We start from the raw sequence: 19,296 nt of genomic DNA on the forward strand, positions 1-19,296 counted from the left end.
ACAATTTACCTATCAAATGTTGAACTTCTTTCTTAGAAGTGAGATTTCTGTGCGCCAGATCGCATTGATTTAGGGTCAGGTTTGAGGATAGGGTGAGGGGGGCTGTGGTAGGGCCTGACTCTACACTTGCTGCTCAAGCACCCTGTGGAAGCTGGACACATACTGAGAGGGTGAGATGCCCCCTTCCAGCTGGAAGAGGAGGCTTTGCTCAGCAGTAGGATGGCAACAGCGTAGTGTCCTCATGCACTCTAGTTTTAGAAACCTATAAAAAGCCTCAAGAACTGCCTTGATTGTGAGGGGGAGGGACGTGCACTTAAAAGTCTGAATAGTGTGCAGATCCTCTTGCTGTTTCCTTCCAAGCTGAGTGGAACCACACCTGTATGGGCCTGAAACTAAATGAGGGGTTAAATGAAGGTGGTCTTGAGGGAGTTGTTCTGGGGTCTCTGAGTCTCTGGCAGCTTCAAGCCCTGCATTGCAACTGCTCTCCTTGCTCTCCCTTGCTGCAAGGCCCATTTTGCATTTTTTGGTCTAAATATCTCATAAAGCACCCCGAATTGCTGGGGTTTTTTTAAAGACTGTAGATTATTAAGCCAGGGGAGTATTTTGCAAAAGAGGATGTACAGTTACTGAGCTGTGGTATTGCAAAGCCAGGTAATTGTATTTTTATAGATGGGGTGTCTGGTGGACCCCCAGAGAGATGGGCTCACATCACAATAACCAACCCCTGGGAAATTTGCCCTGTTATCCAAGTTTTTCTATCTACAGACAAGGTCCCCTCAGTGTGTGTGGTGGTCTCTGGTGGGATTCAGACTGAGCTGCAGGAGGGCCTGGGCTCTTCTGCCATACCAAACATTGGTGATGCCTCTTGGGAAGAGCATCTGTTCTGTGAAATGCAGAATGTGCTCAGCCCTATTCTGCGGGTCCCTACCTCTTGTGGTCATTGGGGGTCCTGTCTGGGCTGTGTCCACAGCTGACATGGGTGTTTCTGTAGCCAGGGCCACTGGAAGAGGCTCACTTAGCTAGGGCAGGAAGCCAACCTTGCTTCTAAGGAAAAAAGTGTTTAAATAATTTCCTGCTGCTTGGATGTGGCTGGCTGGGAACACTTCAGTAGTAAATCCTGGTTGTTCTCTACTGGTGACCTCCATGCCCTCTCTGGAGCTGGGTGTCAGCCCTGTCCTTGTTCCAGGATCTCCTGTGGAACTTGTTCCTCTGATCCGATGCTGTGGAAATGCAGGTAAGAGTGGAAGGTTGGATTGGGAGGAGAAACTTGCTCTTGCCCTGTATTAGGCTAGAAACTAAGTGCCCTGATTGGGGTGGAACACAGTCCTTGCTATGGCAGGTGTGGCATGTGGGGGGTGTATATATGGGAAAATATATGTTTAATTGTGTTAGGAATTTACGCATTATTAAGGAAATTATGGGTTGCGGTAATTACATTTAGATATGGACAATATTGGACAAACTAGACTAGTGAAGAGCTTTTTTATTTTCAGCACATCAGTTTCAGGACACTGTTAGACAATGGAGACAGGATATTAACAGCTCGCTGATCTACAGGGAATGCTAAGGAGGTGGAGCATTACAGCATAGCATAAAACTATCTCAGCTTAGAATTCAGCCAATCATACATAGAACAACACATATTGACAAGAATTCTATCTAATCATATGAAACACACGTGATGGTAGGTGTCATGGGTTGAGCCTGGCACCGAGCCAGTGCCCCCCATGAAAATGCTCTCACCCTGGTGTCTGCTGTGAGATGTGACCAGGAATAAGCAAAACGGCTTTAGCTTAAACATAAAGAACACTTTATTACCTAAACTACAGGGAAATAGGGAAAGACTATAAGGAAAAGAAAAAAATTGAAAACCTTACAAAAACCACTTTCCTCCTCCCCACTACCTGACTTTCCCAATCCGATACATTCTCCCAAAACACCAACTGCCCAGCCTGGCACCACACTTTAGTATACTCAAACTTCAGTTCATGAAGAGGAAAGGAGTCCTTCTTGTTCCATAGGCTTCCCCTGGAAACACACTGAAACCTCGTGTGCTTCCCTGTCACTTCAGCACCGCCCGGAAAAAAAGTCCTTTTGCCGCTTGTGACATCTTCCTTCCATGCCCAGTGCTCTCACCACTGCGCATGGCCAGAGCTGCTTTTAGGGTTGTCTTTCAAGGATGCCTTGTCTCACTCCAAAAAGGCACAGTCTCTGCTTTGGGACATCTGTCCCCCCCATATTTTTCCAACCCCCTGGGGCCGGGGGGTCCTCACGATGAACCCTCCTGGTTCTGAGCCACTCCTTCCCCCTAAGTGCAGTCTCTGTGTCACAGGAACAACTGAGTCCATGGCTACAAGAAAAGTCCAGCCAAAAGGCCACTCCAAATCATCTCTTCCCATTCAATCATCTCCACGTTCTTCGGGCCAGGTCCTTGTCTCATCTCATCTCTTATCTCCCTTCTTATTCAGCTTCGAGGAGGATTAGCATTTTTGCAAGGCCCGAATCATGAAAGAAAGGGGTTAAAACTTTCAGTCTCTGTCCCGGAGCTGCGGCACTCCCACACACGCTGCCGCTCCGGCCGGGCACTCTTCCCCCCCCCCCCTTCTCCTCCTGGGCCGGCTGCTATCACATTCAGTGTCGCCGGCTCTCTCTCTCTCCCTCCTGGGGGGGGGGGGGGGATGGCTGCCCGAGGGCTGACTCCCTGGGATCTTCTACCCTTCCATCCTCGAAGGCCTCCTCACCTCCCATCTCTGTCCAGGCCCAGGGCCTACCACGTGGCTGCCCCTCCCCCGCCCAGCAGCAGCGGCTGGACGGGGGGAAGATCTGACCTCTTCGCTTCGACGTCCCAAGAGAGCCTGCCAGGGGCAGAGCCCTGCTTTTTAACCCCTGTGTATTCTCGGAGGTGTGTCCAAACCCCACTGGCTACACCAAGTGTCAGTATCAAACTCCAAACACCCATTGGTTTGACCCCAGCATCCCAGAATTCCCACTCCTTCCTGGTCAAACCACCACATTAGGTAAAACGAAGACTGGTTCATAAGAGACAAAGAACAGAGCTCTATTCATGCTAACCTTCTAAAGAAATACATTAAATAACCTTGTTGCCATCCATAAGCCAATTCTACAGAGGCCTATTGTTATTTGTCACCTATGCTCTACTGCTTAGGAAACTTTTCTGCTGTATTTGCAATGCTAGCAAAACTTCAGTCCGAGGCTTATACTTTTTTAACCATTTCCTAAAAACCCTCTAACTTTATGGATTCCAGCAATTCACCAAAATGTGGGGGGTGTATATATGGGAAAATATATGTCTAATTGTGTCAGGAACTTACGCATTACTAAGGAAACCATGGGCTGCGGCAACTACGTCCAGATATGGACAACCCTGGACAAACCAGACCAGTGAAGAGCTTTTTTATTTTCAGCACATCAGTTTCAGGACACTGTTAGACAATGGAGACAGGATGTTAACAGCTCGCTGATCTACAGAAAATGCTAAAGACGTAGAACATTACAGCATAACATAAAACTATCTCAACTTAAATTTCAACCAATCATACCTAAAACAACACATATTGACAAAAATTCTATCTAATCATATAAAACACACGTAATAGTAAGTAAAAAACAAAAACTAATTCATAAAAAACAAAAAACAAAACTCTATTTATATTAACCTTTAAAGATATACATTAAATAACATTGTTACCATCTAAAAACCAATTCTAAAGAAGCCTATTGTTATTTGTCACTAATACTCTACTACTTAAAAAACTTTTCTGCTGTATTTACCATACTAACAAAACTTCAATCTAAAACCTATACTTTTTTAACCATTTCCTAAAATCCCTCTAACTTTATAAATTCCAACATGGCACCCCTTCAGGGCACATCTCCAGGGGCTGCCCCTGTGCCTGCTCCTGGTGCAGCTCTCAGGAGCAGGAGAGCTATATTTAGTCATGTTATTTCTGCAAGCGAAGTTACCTGCAGTGCTGGGAAGTACATGACCTGGGCTCCCAGAGCCTCTCTCAGTGTTATGCACCTGTAAAACAGGAGCTAAAATTAGGCACAGGGATCGAAGAAGCAGATGGGAGCCCTGGCCTTACCCGTGATGATGGCTGAGGGGACAGTGGATGCCCAAACCAGCCCTTGTGCTCCTGGGCTGCTCTGCAGGCTGAACCCATTGTGCTGCCTAACTGGAGGAGATGGAGATCTGCTGGATGTGGTTCCTTGGCAAAGGACCACAGTACATCCATGGGGACATGTGTGCTTCCCTGCTCCCCATGCCAGGAGTTGGGAGGAGTGGGAGTATTGCTGGCCAGATTCCCACCATTCTTCCACAGGTTTCCTTTATGCACCTGGCCACGTTGCCTTCCTTCCTCCAGGGACAGCAAAATAAAATTCTCTTCATAGCGAACAGAATTGAGGAAATACTTGGGAGCTAATTCCCCTGGAGTTTGTTTTCCCAAACATCTGAAGTTGCCAGGTGTTGTGGTGTGTTTTTAGCTTCCAGGTCCCTTCCTCAGGTGTGCCAATATTCCCTTCTCCCTTCCCCCTCGCCCCTTGCTGAGTGTGCCCTGTCAATCAGGTTTAACATTCCAGCAAGGCGTCGTGTGGTTGGTCCCTCAGGCCTGGGGGACATTGGATAGGTGTCCCTAGTCCCTTGAGACCCTACCCCTTTCACCTTGTTGGTAGCTCACCTGTCCCCTCCCCTTCCCCTGTCCCGGAGCTTAAAAGGTTAATCAGACCATGCGGCCGCAGTCTGGTTGGAGCAGTTGCCCCGGTTCAGACCTCTGTAACCATGGAATAAACATCTGGATATAACCCTCCAGCAGAATCCTCTCCTTTTTCTCTTCACCATTGCCAGAAGCTCTCTCTCCTGAGGTAAACGGAGTTCCTGACAAGCCTGGACATGTTCAGTGTCCTGCTGCAATCTCCAGCAGCTGAGGTATCTCTGGGGTAAAGCACCACAGAAGCCGCCTTTGGCTCAGCAGCGAGGGTCACACTGACCCAGGCACCATCTAACTGGTAATATTGGGATTCATATTCCAATAGCCAGCCAGGATTGCTCAGCAGCAGCTGGGGGGTTTGAGGGTCTCCTAGAGGAGCAGGCTGTGCTCCAGCTGCTGGATTGGAACTGCTGCTGGCTGCTGACTGCTGGTGGCAGCCAGGCCTCTTGATGGTGGGAGTGGGACAATGCAGCCAGGCCTCAGCTGTCCTCCCTCTTTTCCCTTCTTCCCTCTGTGAGCCCTCTGAGCACAGCGGTTCTGGGCTGGGAGGCTGCTGCTGCCTCTGCTGTGCTGTTGGGCCATCCTGCATTGCCAAATGCACCCCAAACCCAAGGCTGCCCTGAGCCCGTTTTCCCCACGCTGTGGGGCCGTGGTGCCTGTGGTTCTGCAAGAGGCCTGGCAGGCCTACAGCCCTTCACCAACAGACATTCCCAGCCTCCTGAAACAGAAACAGCCTAATCCTCCCCACAACATATCACAACCCCCTTCCTGGGGAGAGGGGAGCCTGGCTGCAGAGCTCATTCATGTGACAAGCATGAGGAGGGGATCTGGGTTCCTGCCTGCTCCTCTCTGCTCAGGGACTTTATTCAGTTATTTTGGGAGATTTGGGTTATGCTGAGTGTGCATCTCTGTCCAAGCACTCTGGGCTGCTACTCCCAAACAAATGCTGCTGTTCCCAAGATGCTGGTGGGGCCCAGCAGGGTGGGCAGCTGCTGGCAAAGGCCGCTCAGTCCCATGGCCAGCACTGCCTCTGGCTGTGGCTGTCTGCCCTGCCTGGGATAGAGGCAGAGAGAATCAGAGAATCATGGAGTGCTTTGGGTTGGAAGAGACCTTAAAGCTCATCTCATTCCCCTCCATGACATGGGCAGGGCCGCTTTTTCACTAGACCAGGCTGCTACAAGCCCCATCAGCCTGGCTTTGAACACTTCCAAGAAATGGCAGGGTGATCAGTGCCACCCACATTGCTACTGCTAGCTGCCACCTTCCTGCTGCAGGTGGGTGTATGGGGATGACCACAGCTGTGCAGTGCCCATCCTGACTCCCACAGAGGCCTTGAGATGAGCCATGGCTGCGGAGACACTTCCTCCAGCATCACTCAAACCACCCTGCCAGCAGCTGTGCTGACAGGCCCAGGAAGTACTCTCTGTTAGCCTGATTAAATCAGTCAAAACCTGAGGAGAGATTTTAAATAAATTCACCAGGCTTTGGGTCAGCAAAATGTAAATTCGGTAAAGATGCAGCTCATAGGAATCTGCAAGAAGTGGCTGTTTCTTTACTTCATGGAGCTCAAGGAGAGTGGAAGACATCAGGTCCTCAGTCTCTGATGGAGCTCTAAGAACTTCTCAAATACTACCAAGTATGTTTGAAAGCTTCAATGTGTTCAGTAGAGGCTGAAGTGACATCTTTTCTACATGCTGTAAAAAAAAACCCCAGTTCTACTTCCTAACATGCTGGGACTTTTCTGAAATATCTAGCAGCCCTACAAAGGTTTTCAGAACAGCCTTGGGTTCTTAAATATTATTTTCTGATGGGGAAATTGAAATTTGCTAGTCTGAATTTAAAGCCATTGTCCTGATGAATATAAAAGTAAGATGAAATGGAGGTAAAAATAAAAACACCCATGGATATTTGAGTTTAGTTACGTAGCACTCTGATTTCACTTTCTTTCCTCTCCCTTCCCCAAGAACCATTTCCATCAGCCAGCCTGGGGTTTGGGAGCCTGGCAGTAACACAGGGGCACAGTGTGTGCTGCAGTCTGCTGAAAAGTAACATGCTCAACATCCCAATTTTCAGGAAATGTCCTAGATCTTAATTGCCCTGCAGTTAGTGTGGCTGAGGAAATAGGTTCTGAATTTGTCTGGCTCCAGCAGAAATGTTTTTCAGGTTAACTCAGTAGAGAAAGGGTATTTGATAGGAGACATTTCCTTCTTCAGGACTAGAGTTAAAATGATGCTGGAATGGGTAAACAGCAGCCACAAAGCAGGTCTAACATTTCAGATCATGCTGTTGTGACTCTTTAGGGCTCTTGCCTGTACCAAGGAGCACAGAGCAGAGCAAGGAGGGGACAGACAGAACCACAGAGCCTGGTGCAACCCATGGAAGCCCCCAAGCACCTGGCCTGTCCCTGCTCTTTGGAAGGGGCACAAGGGGCTCTGTGCCACCCCAGAGTGAGCAGCCCCAGGGTGTGCAGTGATGCAGCTCTGCCCTGGCAGCGCTCATCTCACCCAGGGCTGCAGGCTGAGCTCCAGGGACTGCAGCCGGGGCAGCACAGCGATGTCTGCTGCAGCTGCATCACCTCCGTGCCTCATTTCACCGCTGAAACAGCAGCACCACCTCCTCTGCCCCCGGGCTTTCTAGCCTGCCTCTCACAGGCAGGTGAGAGCGGGATGAGCCCTGGCTGCCCTGCACTTCTGGTGACTGCACCTCTGGGTGGTTTTAAGTGCCATACTCTTGAGTGTCTGACCTGGCAGGGTCAGCAAGTGTGTGGGCTGAGGAACAAAACACCAGACAATCGTTTTCTTCTCACTTTTCTTGCCTATGTTATGCTGAAGTAATGTACTGTAGCTTTTTTTTCCCAGGAATTTCATGAATATTTCTTTTTTTCGTCCAGCTACGACGAATGTGTGGGGCCAGGAGCAACACAGATATATATTCCCACAGATGATCCCCCTCCATATTCCCTGACGGACCCTTGCCAAAGAATTGAAACACCTGGAAACATCTATAGCACGCAGGAGGAGGGGGCAGCCCGTGCCGCAGGGAGGCTGCGGGAACCCGGCCCGGCCCTGGCCGTCATCTCCCGGTGCGGGGAGCGGGACAGCGGCGTGTGAGCACAGCGTGTGGGCACAGCGTGTGGGCACAGCGTGTGTCCGAGGGGACACCGAACACCCTCCCCTGACACCGAACACCCCGCTGCCCATCGGGCCCCAGCACCGCAGTGACAGCGCCGCTTTCCTGAGCTTCTTCTGAAGAACTCAGACCAACAGAAGAATAAAGCCTCTGGAAGTTTTACGCATTTTATATCTTTAAACAGGGATGTAAGGGCACCCCTGTGAATCCCAATGGGATTTTTTTTTACAGTGAATTTTGCAAGTTTACGTAAATTTCCCCGTTTGTGCTTCAAAGTGTTCCATGGCATCACACAGCATAAAAGAGCAGCCGAGACAAGCAGTGCATCTGACCTTTCTGAAGCATTGCAGAACCCATTGAAATTAGCCACTCATAACGAAGATAAATGTTATCCAGTCAGGCCTACTTGTTGATTTTATGATACTTTGCATGTTTTAGAACAGATGGAAAAAGAAGAGCCTTTTGTTGTCATTCCAGGTGTCACTAGTACAGCTCATTCGGTGTATTGACAACAAAGCATTTTTCAATAACTCAATAACTCTTTGTCCGTGTGTTTCAGTAGGCAAAGCACTGGCTAAAAAAAAAAAAGATTTTTATCAGTACCACTAGAAACAAAAGAAAAAAAAATTTAATATTCACATTATTCCTTTGGTACCAGGCTTTCCAGGCCATTGCAAACCTGTTGCAAGTTCTCCTCAAAAGCCACCATGCACCACGGGTGGAGGAGGGTGGCGCTGGGCCCCCAGGTGCAGCACAGCTGGGCAGGCGGGAGCTGCGCGTCCTCCCCGGCCTCGCTGCAGCCAGGGGCAGGCACAGCGACCCCGGAGGGTGCTGCAGGCCGGCTCCGCACACCGCTGCATTTCCAAGCACGGTCCCGGCTCTTTTCCCGTGAGGAGCACTCTGTGAGTGTTCCTGGGCGAGCACTGGGAGCGGTGTGAGCGCCGTGCAAACAGAGACGCCGGGCTGGGCTCAGTAACAGAGCCTCAGGAGCCTCGGAGCGTTCCCAGCTTTAGAGAAGGGACCAGGAAAAGGAGCCCAACGAGTGAGGCCAGGACACTGGGCTGGCAGTGCGTGGGTCCCCGGCGGTGTGCCACGGCAGTGGGAGCTCAGCTCAGGCACGTCAGGGCCGGGGCAGTGGGAGCTCAGTTCAGGCACAGTAGGGCCGGGGCATAGTGGGGCCGGGGCACAGCGGGGCCGGGGCACAGCGGGGCCGGGGCAGTGGGAGCTCAGCTCAGGCACGGCAGGGCCGGGCCACAGCGGGGCCGGGGCAGTTGGAGCTCAGCTCAGGCACGTCAGGGCCGGGGCAGTTGGAGCTCAGGCACGTCAGAGCCGGGGCAGTTGGAGCTCAGCTCAGGCACGGCGGGTCCGGGGCAGTTGGAGCTCAGGCACGGCAGGGCCGGGGCAGTGGGAGCTCAGCTCAGGCACGGCAGGGCCGGGCCACAGCGGGGCCGGGGCAGTGGGAGCTCAGCTCAGGCACGGCGGGGCCGGGGCAGTTGGAGCTCAGCTCAGGCACGGCGAGGCCGGGGCAGTGGGAGCTCAGCTCAGGCACAGCAGGGCCGGGGCGCAGCGGGGCCGGGGCACAGCAAAACCTCGTCCCCAGAGCCGGCCGGGGCTGCACTCGCCGGAGCCTCCCCTGTACCAGCCCGGCAAGAGAACACCGAGTGTGGCACCGAGGGCCTCCCAGAACGGGCACTGGCTCTGGGGCGGGCAGGGCAGCAGGCACCCAGCCCCTCATGGGCACCCCTTGCCGCTTTGCCCCTCCCGGAGCCGCTGGCCGAGCCCCAGGCGCCCGCTGGGCCCAGCTCCCGGGGCTGGGGCTGGGTTTGAGCGACAGCGCATCCCTCAGCCTCGGTCTGCTCATCCTGAGCTGGGCACGATCCAGGGGTGGGACAGGAGCATCTGCTTCCCCCATTCCTTTGTGTGGAAAGCAAAAAAAATGCTGCAAGATTCACACTAGGGGCCCGTCCCGACATCCCACAGCAGGCGGCCAAGGACAGGTTTCTGTCTATCGCCTGAAATGAAAGAGAGTTGGGATCTTGTTGTTCACTTCTGCCTGGAAAGTCCTTTTCCTCATCCGAAATAGTCCCATTCCTCTTCTAAAATAGTCCCATTCCGTGTCTGAAAGCTTCTGTGTCTCTGGCCTAGGACACACAACCCACATGAGAGCAAAGGAGAGCTCAACCCTGTGCTTTCCTTGGGACTTTTCCCCTGGAAAACTTCTTTGCTGTGTTGTTTTGAAATGTGTTACTGCGGGGAACGCACTCTGCATTTTAAAGTAATTTTTAAGTTCTGTGTCTAATGGCAAACCCCAGGGTGAGTCTGGGTGCTGGCAGCAAGCAGAACTGGCTGCCAGCACATCAACAGCAGGGATGGAGCTCCAGCCAGCCCTTGGAGCACCCACAAGCCTGGGCTCCATCTGGGACCAGGGACAGGAGCCAAGGAGCTGTGGCAGGGGAACAGAGTAATCACAGGCTCATCTCCAGGAAATTTCTTAGAGGCATTTTCACTAACATACAAAAAAAAAAAAAAGTTTTTTACACAGAGAAAATGGGCTTCATTTTCTGTCCCCACTAAAGGATATGTAAAGCTCAGTACAGTAAATATATAATGGTGTTTAAAAGGAAGCAGCATCCAAATTATTAAAATTGCACTTGGATTTTCTGTAAATACTAAATAATTTTCAACTGTAATCATCCTTTCTACACTCCAAAGATTGACACAATTATAATTAATACTTAGATGGGAAGTAATTATATGGTTCTTACTGCTATATAAATTATACCATTACTGAGTCATATGCACATGATGAGATATAAGGTAAGCATGCATTTTTTGCTAAGTAGATGACAGTAAATATGTATGTTGCTAAAATGAGACAATTCTTTTGCAGTTCAGCAAGATTTTCAATATTCTCATATTCTCAATACTATACCCAAAAGAACAAAAAATTCACCATTTTGCACTGCAGAACTGCTGGCACGCATCGCTAGAAGGTAAGGCTCTATTTCACATTTGTGTTTTTAACAGGGAGAGCTGCTCCTCTCCATAAAGTTTTCATTTCAACAGCGATGGCATGCACAGCACCCTGCAATAAGAGGAACAACCCTCTGCCCCAGCTCAGAGGGGCAGAGATGCACAGAAGTGCCTCAGTCAGGTTTACTGGCAGGGCAGGCAGCAGAGAGGGAAGCACAGGGCGCTCTGTGCAGAATGGGATTGCAGAATGGGATTGGCTTCCATCTGCCTTTTGTTTTCTAGTCACTTCTAGTTTGGAAATTTTTAAGTGAATTGTTTTTATACTTGGGTGCTTTGTGAAACCCACCTTAGCCTTTTTGATCAAGGAGGAGAGTTTGGATGCAGTTGGGTCCAGAAGTGCCCTGCAGGGGAACCAGGCTCTGCTGGGACTTCTCTGTGTGGATCCACCTCTGCCTTCTCTGGTGGCATATGGGAGCCTTCCTTGGCCACCACTCAGGCTGTTTAGCCATCACCACTGACCTTTGGGGATGGTGGGTGTGCTGTGACACCCAACTGCCCTTTTCCAGCAGAAATAGGGATGTCCTGTTCAGCTCGTGCATGGGGACTTACTTCCCCTCAGTATTTCTGCATTTAATGTCTTTGGTGTGCAGCTCCAGCTCTAGGTGGCCTGGGGCTTCCTGGGATTTTGCAGTGCTGGGGTTGCACTCCAGCAACCCAGATGCTTTGGGAGCTCTGCCTGTGCAGATAAGTCCTGGCTGCTGTCACAGACACTGCCTGTCCTTTCCAGCTTAGGTCAGGGTGTCATGTCTTAAATTTGTCACTTAAAAATGTGCGCTGACTGCTGCCTGGGCTCTTAAAGGCCAGCTGCAATCCGAGCGTGTGCTTTGGAGTGGCCCACTGTGCTGGTGATCCTGGGCCGCTCTCACCTCATGGATCAACTTTCCTCATGATGGTGGGGGCACTGGTGCTATGCCAGCCTTGCATACAGAGCTTGAGCCGTGCAGTTGTGTGCCAGGAGCAGAGATTGTGCTTTCAGCTGAGGCAATGCTTTGTCCTTTGCAGATCTTTGATCCCCAACTGAGTCATCGCCGACTTGATTCAAGATGCCCCCCATCGGAGGCCCTGCAGGATACACTCCTCCTGAAGGAGGATGGGGATGGGCTGTGGTCGTCGGAGCCTTCATTTCCATTGGTTTTTCCTATGCCTTCCCCAAATCTATCACAGTGTTCTTCAAAGAAATTGAGGTCATCTTCAATGCCTCCAGCAGCAAAGTGTCCTGGATCTCCTCCATCATGCTGGCTGTTATGTATGCAGGAGGTAAGTGGGGTGGAGGCAGTGGTACTTGTGCTCCTGCATCACAGCACAAGATGCTACTCTCCTGCTGGGACTGGTGATTCCCACCTGGCTGTGGTGACAACAACCAAAATTTTGCTAACACTTTGAATTCTCTCCTTATCTGAAAGAAAAGAAAACTCCCTTAATGAGTTTTCTTAAAGGAGGCTGCTCAGAAAGTTTCATTTAATGCCCAGAATGCAAAAACCAGGTTAATCTGTCCTCTGCAAAGCTGTAAAACATTTCTGGGGAATTATGACTTGTGTAATTCTGCCCTTGTCCTTGTTACAGTGAGTTGCAGATGCTGTGTCTACTCCCAGCATCCTCCTGAAGGCCAGGGAGCTGCTCTGCTACATGTGGCAATGTGGCAACTCTGCTCTTAGGGGCACTTTCAGATAAGACATTGATTTTTTTTTTTTTCCCCAATTCAGGGAATAGTGGGTGTATGTAGGCATCTGTCCTCAGTTTCTTGTCAGCACAGTTGTGCTTGGAGTGCACTGAAGCCTCGTGCCACATGTTACTGCTTGCTGGTGCCAAGCAGTGCTGTAGGCAGCTTGTGCTGTTTGAGAATGGTAGTGTGCACTGGAAGTGCAGAGACATGAGCAGAATAAGGCAAACCCACATAAACTAAAACAGCTCCACTCCCTGCCCTGTCCTTCAGAAGCTGCCTTTTGAAGACTTTTTACTCTCTAGCTGGGTACTTCATTCATGTTTTTAGCGGGCGAACAGCATGCAGTGTTCCTGGTCTCCAGACCCTGGGGTCTTGTATGTGCCTGCAAACACAGTCTTGTGCTGGGCTGAAAGAAACACTGTGAGCCTGCTGTTGTGGCCACTTCAGAGGCAAATGGGAGCTTGTCCCTGCTGCCAGTCCCCAGCTGGCAGGTTGCCTGCAGCCTTGTTGCATTTGTGCATCCAAGGGAGCTGACGTCAGCTCCCGGCTGAGCACGAGGCTTTCCCTTTGCAGGGAACAGGCTCTGCTTTGTCCTCGCTCAGCTAGCGAAGTGACCAGCACGTTTCCCTGCTCCAATGTTGTAACAAGCTTGTAAACCATGTAACTGCCTTAATGAGACCCAATCTGAGCCATTCCTCCTCTCCCAATAGCTCAGAGCTGGTTCTTCTGGGGGCACTGTCTGGAGCTGCCTGGCAGCAGGGGTAAGAGCTCCCTCCTCCAGTACTGGAGTAGTAGTTGTCCCCATGTGATGATTCTGTCCCTCCTGCTTTCACTGAGCAGTAGCCATTAAATTCCAGCAGCTGCTGGTCTTGGTCTGCTTGGCCATATGCTGGGGCAGGGATGCTGAAAGTACCCCAGATCTACCTGGGTGCATTTTTCCCCCAGAAGGTGGTCAAATACTGAACAGGCTTCCCAGAACAGTGGCCACAGCCCCAAGGCTGCCAGAGCTCAAGGAGCATCTCGGACAATACTCTCAAGCAGAAGGTGGGATTGTTGGGGTTGTCCTTTGAAGAGCCAGAAGTTGGACTCGATTCTTGAGGATCGCTTCCATCTCAGAACTTTTTATTCATCCCCCAGCTGCTGAAGCACTGGAATTGCTGCTGCCCCATTCATTCCTGCCTGAAACCAGACCCTTTACAGAGTCTGAATTGCACTGGAGCAGTCCCAGTGTGCATCCCATTTTCCCTGTCTCCTAGCACACCTGCCTGCTTGGAGGCTGAAAAAGTAGTTCATCCTCTGGAGTAGTAGAATCTCACAGAGCTGGGGCAGCTTCTGTCCTGGGTAGGGCTAGGTGTGAGGAAGCCGCACATTTCCCTCCAGCTGGCCTGTGCAGTCACCATCAGGATGCATGGATGTCATGGTGTCAAATGCTCCTTTGTCAGCCCCATGTTGGGATTAGATTCCATTATTTACGTGGTTTTGGCAGCTTGAGCAATCAAGTTAGATCAGGTAACGTTTAGTCAAAAACACTTCCAGTGAATCTAGAAAACAGGTATGGGTATTGTTTTCCTTTAGAAAAGGGGGGGATGAGGAGAATTGCCCCGAGAGTACCTGGCACTGCCCAGCTGCGTGGCTTCCTGCTGATTGCCCTTTGGAGCCTGCTGTTTTCAGGGGGACTTCCCGGAAGAAAGGCTGTGGCTGCATTTAAACTCTTCAGGGGCATCACATCTGCTGAGTTCAAGGTTCAGGTTTTGCAAAGTGCTGAGTGCTCTGTGCACCTTGTGATGTGGCAGCTCCCAGGTGCTGCTGCTGCCCCCTCTCACAGGACCCAGAGCCATGGCCCATCCCTGGTGGCATTGCACTGGAGCTTCTGGTAGCAGAGAGCAGAATGCTGTGAGGCTGGGAGCAGACTGCAGCACCAAGGCTTCTGTAACCTGCTCCAGACTTTGTTTAAACTAGGCAAAAAGGTCAAGTACCATCCAAGGACCCATGAATAACATGTTGACAGCCTCTCTGTCTGTTAATGGCAGAGCAAGGTCTGTTAATATTCAATGGATGTTCATTCAGTGTATTTAAATACATTTTAGTGTCTGTAGAGCATGCTTGGCAGTCTCTAATCACTGTTTGCTTTGGATTAAAGCGCCTGATACTGAAGCACTTTAAAGGGCAATTGGCCCCTGTCTGCATTAGGGATAGCAGTGAAAACAGAAGCGCCCCTTCTCCTGGGACACTGCTGCTTCTCCCCAAGACCTGAGGAGCTTCACTTGCACCCAGAGAAGGTTTCCTCACAGCTTCATCTGGTCTTGATCAGAAACCTCTGTCAGGGGATGTGCAGTTACTTTGTGGTTGAGACCCCAGCTGATGGTGAGTGGGTGGCTGCAAGTAGGGCAGAGCCCCCAGTGCAGCATGAGGCAGGTGGCTTCGGCCTGTCCCAAAGCCCTGTCTCTGGGGGCAGGTGGTGGCCGGGCAGCTCCTCTTTCAGCCCACAGAAGGCAACTTGCTCAGAGAAGTCAAAGCTTTCTGTGCTTCCATAATTTTCTCTCTCTTATGGTTGGTTTAGATTAGATATTTAGGAAGAAATTCTTCCATGAGGATGATGAGGCCCTGGCACATCATCCTAGAGAAGCCTAGAAAAGCTGTGTCTTCTCCATCCCTGGAAATGGCCAAGAGTGGGTTGGATTGCAGCAACCTGTTCTAGTAGGAAATGTCCCTGCCCATGGCAAGGAGCTGGAACAAGATGATCCTTAAGGTCCCTTCCAACCCAAACCATTTTGTGATTCTCTTGTCTCCAGCTGCCTCTGAACCTTCTGTCCTTTCCCCTTACCCCAGTTCCCTCCCTGGGAGAAACAATGCTGTGTGAAAGCTGGAATCATCTGGCAGTAAAGATGCAGTGTGCTTGTGTGTGTATTTGGTCTCTCATGCAAAGATAACTCCTCTCTGGTGCCTCTCCTTTGTTTGCCCAGGTCCCATCAGCAGCATCCTGGTGAACAAGTACGGCAGCCGGCCCATCATATTAGTAGGCGGCTGCCTTGCCGGCTGTGGGCTGATCGCAGCCTCCTTCTGCAACTCGGTGGAGGGACTCTACTTCTGTATTGGGGTCATAGGGGGTAAGTCATAGCAGTGAAAGGAGCAACTTCAACCCAGTAATTATTAGTTGATGTCTGAATTTGCATGAGTTCTGGTTCCTGTCACTGCCTGGGTGCCTCTTTAGCTGGCAGCAGGGGCTGACTCCTGCTTATGCCAGCTGGGAAGTGGGTGAGTCAGTTGTTGGAATGGACTGTCTGGGGCACTGGTGGAATCACCATCCCTGGAAGTGTTCAAAAAGCATGTGGATGTCACACTTGGGGCATGGGTTAATGGGGACCTGGCAGTGCTGGCGGGATGGTTGGACTCCATTTTCTTAGAGGACTTTTCTAACCTAAATGATTCCATGATTCTAAGTTGGAAATGGAGCTGTGAACTCCCCAGAAGTAAAACCCCACTTGTCCTACTAGCCCTTCTGCCAGTGCTGCTGGAAGCATCCAAGACTTGAGCCCCTTTTCTCTCTCCTGCAGGTCTTGGACTTGCCTTCAACCTGAACCCTGCCTTAACCATGATTGGCAAGTACTTCTTTAGGAGGCGTCCACTGGCCAATGGGCTGGCAATGGCAGGCAGCCCTGTCTTCCTCTCTACCCTGGCACCCCTCAACCAGTTCTTCTTTGGCATATTTGGCTGGCGTGGCAGCTTCCTCATCCTGGGTAGCCTCCTGCTGAACTGCTGCGTGGCTGGATCCCTGATGCGGCCCATAGGTCCCAAGCCAGTTCAGAAGAAAGAGACCAATAAGGAAGCACAGCAGGAGGCTGGGAAAGCGGGGAAAAAGGATGATGGTGACACCAGCACGGACCTCGCTGATGAAAAGGCCAAGAAAGAGAAGGGCTCAGTCTTCCAGACAATCAACAAATTCTTGGACCTGACTCTATTCAAACACAGGGGCTTCCTGCTCTATCTGTCAGGCAATGTAATAATGTTCTTCGGGGTGTTTGCTCCCTTGGTCTTCCTCAGCAATTATGCAAAGAGCAAGAAGATTCCCAGTGACTCAGCAGCCTTCCTGCTCTCCATACTGGCCTTTGTGGACATGTTTGCCAGACCTTCCATGGGACTGGTGGCAAACACCAAGTGGGTCAGACCCCGCATCCAATATTTCTTTGCCATTGCTATTATTTACAATGGTGTTTGCCACATCTTGCTCCCCATGTCCCCCAACTATACTGGCTTCTGCATTTATGCTGGCTTCTTTGGCTATGCCTTTGGCTGGCTGAGCTCGGTTCTCTTTGAGACCCTGATGGACCTGGTGGGAGCTCAGCGGTTCTCTAGTGCTGTTGGCCTGGTGACCATCGTGGAGTGCTGCCCTGTTCTTCTGGGACCCCCTGTGCTAGGTAGGATGTGCTGTGCCTGGAGAACTCACTTGAGGGCATGGTATTAGTGGGGTGGTGCTGGCTTGGTGATTGAACTTTGATCTTAAAGGTCTTTCCCAACCTTAATGATTCTATGGTTCTTTGACTCTGGCTATGCTGCCTGGACTTGCTCAGTGGTGGTGGGTTCCCTTGAGCCATGGGCAGCCCATGGCACTGGGGCAGTAGTCTGTAGACCACTGAGGAATGGCCAAGGAAGTGGGATCTGAACCCATGGCACAGGGTAGGGGGGAGCAGGGAGTAAAGGAATGTGGGACAGATCCTTGTCTGAATGTGAGGGTGATGGGCTTGGGCTGCTCTTGGGAATATCTCCATGACCTGGAGCTGCTTTGGGGGCTTCTTGCTCAATTGTATACTCTTGTCTTTTAGGGAAACTCAATGACATGTATGGTGACTACAAGTACACATACTGGGCCTGTGGGATTGTCCTGATCATCGCCGGGATCTACCTCTTCATTGGGATGGGCATCAACTATCGCCTGGTGGCCAAGGAGGAGAAAGCGAAGAAGGAAAAGGAGGACGAGGCCAACACTGATGAGGCTGGGAAGAAGAAAGAGGAAAAAACTGATGCAGCCTCCTCACCTCGGAAGAATGTGGAGGGTGGTGCCAAAGAGCAGGAGAGCCGCATGTGAGGGACTTAATCCCAGAGTGTCAGGGAAGTGCTGCTGCCCTGGTGTGGGAGCCAGGACAGAGCTCCGCTGGCGCTGGGGGGCTGTAAGAAGTGTTTAAACCGGGTGTTCATTTTTAAACAGGCTCTGAATTGTCCTTCCATCTGTGTTAAAGGTAACAGGACTACACATGCAGTATCCTCGTGTGTCCAGGGGCACGGGGCTTTTATAGTCTGGCTTTTTAACAGTAACATGAATGTACTAATATGTGCCTTACAGTCTCCATGTGCTTTAGCTCTGTATTCTGCTTGGGTTGGGGGGCGGGGGGATATGTGTGTGTTTTGGGGAGTTTTCTTGTTAAAAAGCCATAAAAAGCAGGATACTGGATTTGTTGAAGCACAACGGGCTTCAGGGCCAGCCCTGGATGAATACTGCTTCATACGCTTCTTACTGCAGGTCCTTTGCAGGGGAGATGCAGGCATGGGGCAAGGTGCTCCTTAACCCTCATGCCCAGTGCCTCCCGGCTCTTTAGGTGGTCTTTAGGTATGTTTTGAAAACACTTTAGCTATTGTAGTTCTTTAAAATCCCTGTTTTTGTAGCTGTTCTCTCATGGGATATTCAGGTTGAAGGAAGATGTCTGGGGTTCTTGTTGGGCAGTGTCACCCACTCCAGGGCTGTGGCAGCCCTGCTTGCCCAAGCCTTGCCTGGGGACTGTTGGAGTCCCCCCTGCCTCCCCACTCTGCCTCAATAGTGCCTCTTCTCAGCCCAGTGCTGGGTGATGTGAAATGGGCTCAGGTTGTGCTGCTGGCATTCACGCTGTTTTTGGCTGTGCTGGCGCATCCTGCCCATGGGGTGGGCTTCCACCAGAGCATCCCATGCAGCCAGGTGTTTTGGGTGCCTGACCTTGGGCAGAGTGGTGAGGTGAGTGGAGATGGTACATCCCTGAGACTTTTTCTGCTTTTGCTCTTTTATCTGTTAGAGAAACCTCTTTTACTTGCTTCTGTTCAACTGAGATCTTAAGGCAGTGGATGCCTAACCTCTCGCATCTAGGACATGTAAGGGGGAGGAAAGAATTTGTACGTAATTATTTTTTAATTTTTAGTGTTGGAAAATATCTCAATGTAAGTGGAGCAGGTTAATGGCTCTCAAGTTCTAGTAATGTTGATCAGAATTCATGTTAAGAGGCTTGAGTTTTTTTGAAATAAACTTGGTTTTTTACAATTTACCTATCAAATGTTGAACTTCTTTCTTAGAAGTGAGATTTCTGTGCGCCAGATCGCATAAATTTAGGGTCAGGTTTGAGGATAGGGTGAGGGGGGCTGTGGTAGGGCCTGACTCTACACTTGCTGCTCAAGCACCCTGTGGAAGCTGGACACATACTGAGAGGGTGAGATGCCCCCTTCCAGATGGAAGAGGAGGCTTTGCTCAGCAGTAGGATGGCAACAGCGTAGTGTCCTCATGCACTCTAGTTTTAGAAACCTATAAAAAGCCTCAAGAACTGCCTTGATTGTGAGGGGGAGGGACGTGCACTTAAAAGTCTGAATAGTGTGCAGATCCTCTTGCTGTTTCCTTCCAAGCTGAGTGGAACCACACCTGTATGGGCCTGAAACTAAATGAGGGGTTAAATGAAGGTGGTCTTGAGGGAGTTGTTCTGGGGTCTCTGAGTCTCTGGCAGCTTCAAG

General features: G+C 50.7%; 1 protein-coding gene across 3 annotated transcripts; it reads left to right on the top strand.

Moving 5' to 3' along the window:
• The first annotated feature begins 7,369 nt into the window (after positions 1-7,369).
• On the top strand, positions 7,370-18,772 carry LOC141730792 (monocarboxylate transporter 1-like). Of its 3 annotated transcripts, none has more exons than XM_074551032.1 (6): positions 7,370-8,761; positions 10,750-10,852; positions 11,895-12,149; positions 15,519-15,662; positions 16,110-16,970; positions 17,376-18,772. In XM_074551032.1, the coding sequence occupies exons 3-6, from the start codon at positions 11,936-11,938 to the stop codon at positions 17,636-17,638; spliced, it is 1,482 nt and encodes a 493-aa protein (XP_074407133.1). In that variant the 5' UTR covers positions 7,370-8,761; positions 10,750-10,852; positions 11,895-11,935; the 3' UTR covers positions 17,639-18,772. The 3 variants fall into 3 exon arrangements, with proteins under 3 accessions (XP_074407133.1, XP_074407134.1, XP_074407132.1); XM_074551033.1 differs by having other exon boundaries at positions 7,370-8,047; XM_074551031.1 differs by lacking the exon at positions 7,370-8,761 and having other exon boundaries at positions 10,413-10,852.
• Positions 18,773-19,296: the final 524 nt, after the last annotated feature.

This window comes from Zonotrichia albicollis, chromosome 13 (genome assembly GCF_047830755.1).
Source record: "Zonotrichia albicollis isolate bZonAlb1 chromosome 13, bZonAlb1.hap1, whole genome shotgun sequence".
Taxonomy (NCBI): domain Eukaryota; kingdom Metazoa; phylum Chordata; class Aves; order Passeriformes; family Passerellidae; genus Zonotrichia; species Zonotrichia albicollis.

Bases quoted from the DNA above. Each gene is read 5' to 3' on its own strand.
- LOC141730792 (XM_074551032.1), top strand. From the start codon at position 11,936: ATGCCCCCCATCGGAGGCCCTGCAGGATACACTCCTCCTGAAGGAGGA. The intron at 12,150-15,518 runs GTAAGTGGGGTG...TTGTTTGCCCAG, and splicing joins GGCTGTTATGTATGCAGGAG to GTCCCATCAGCAGCATCCTG. The intron at 15,663-16,109 runs GTAAGTCATAGC...TCTCTCCTGCAG, and splicing joins CTGTATTGGGGTCATAGGGG to GTCTTGGACTTGCCTTCAAC.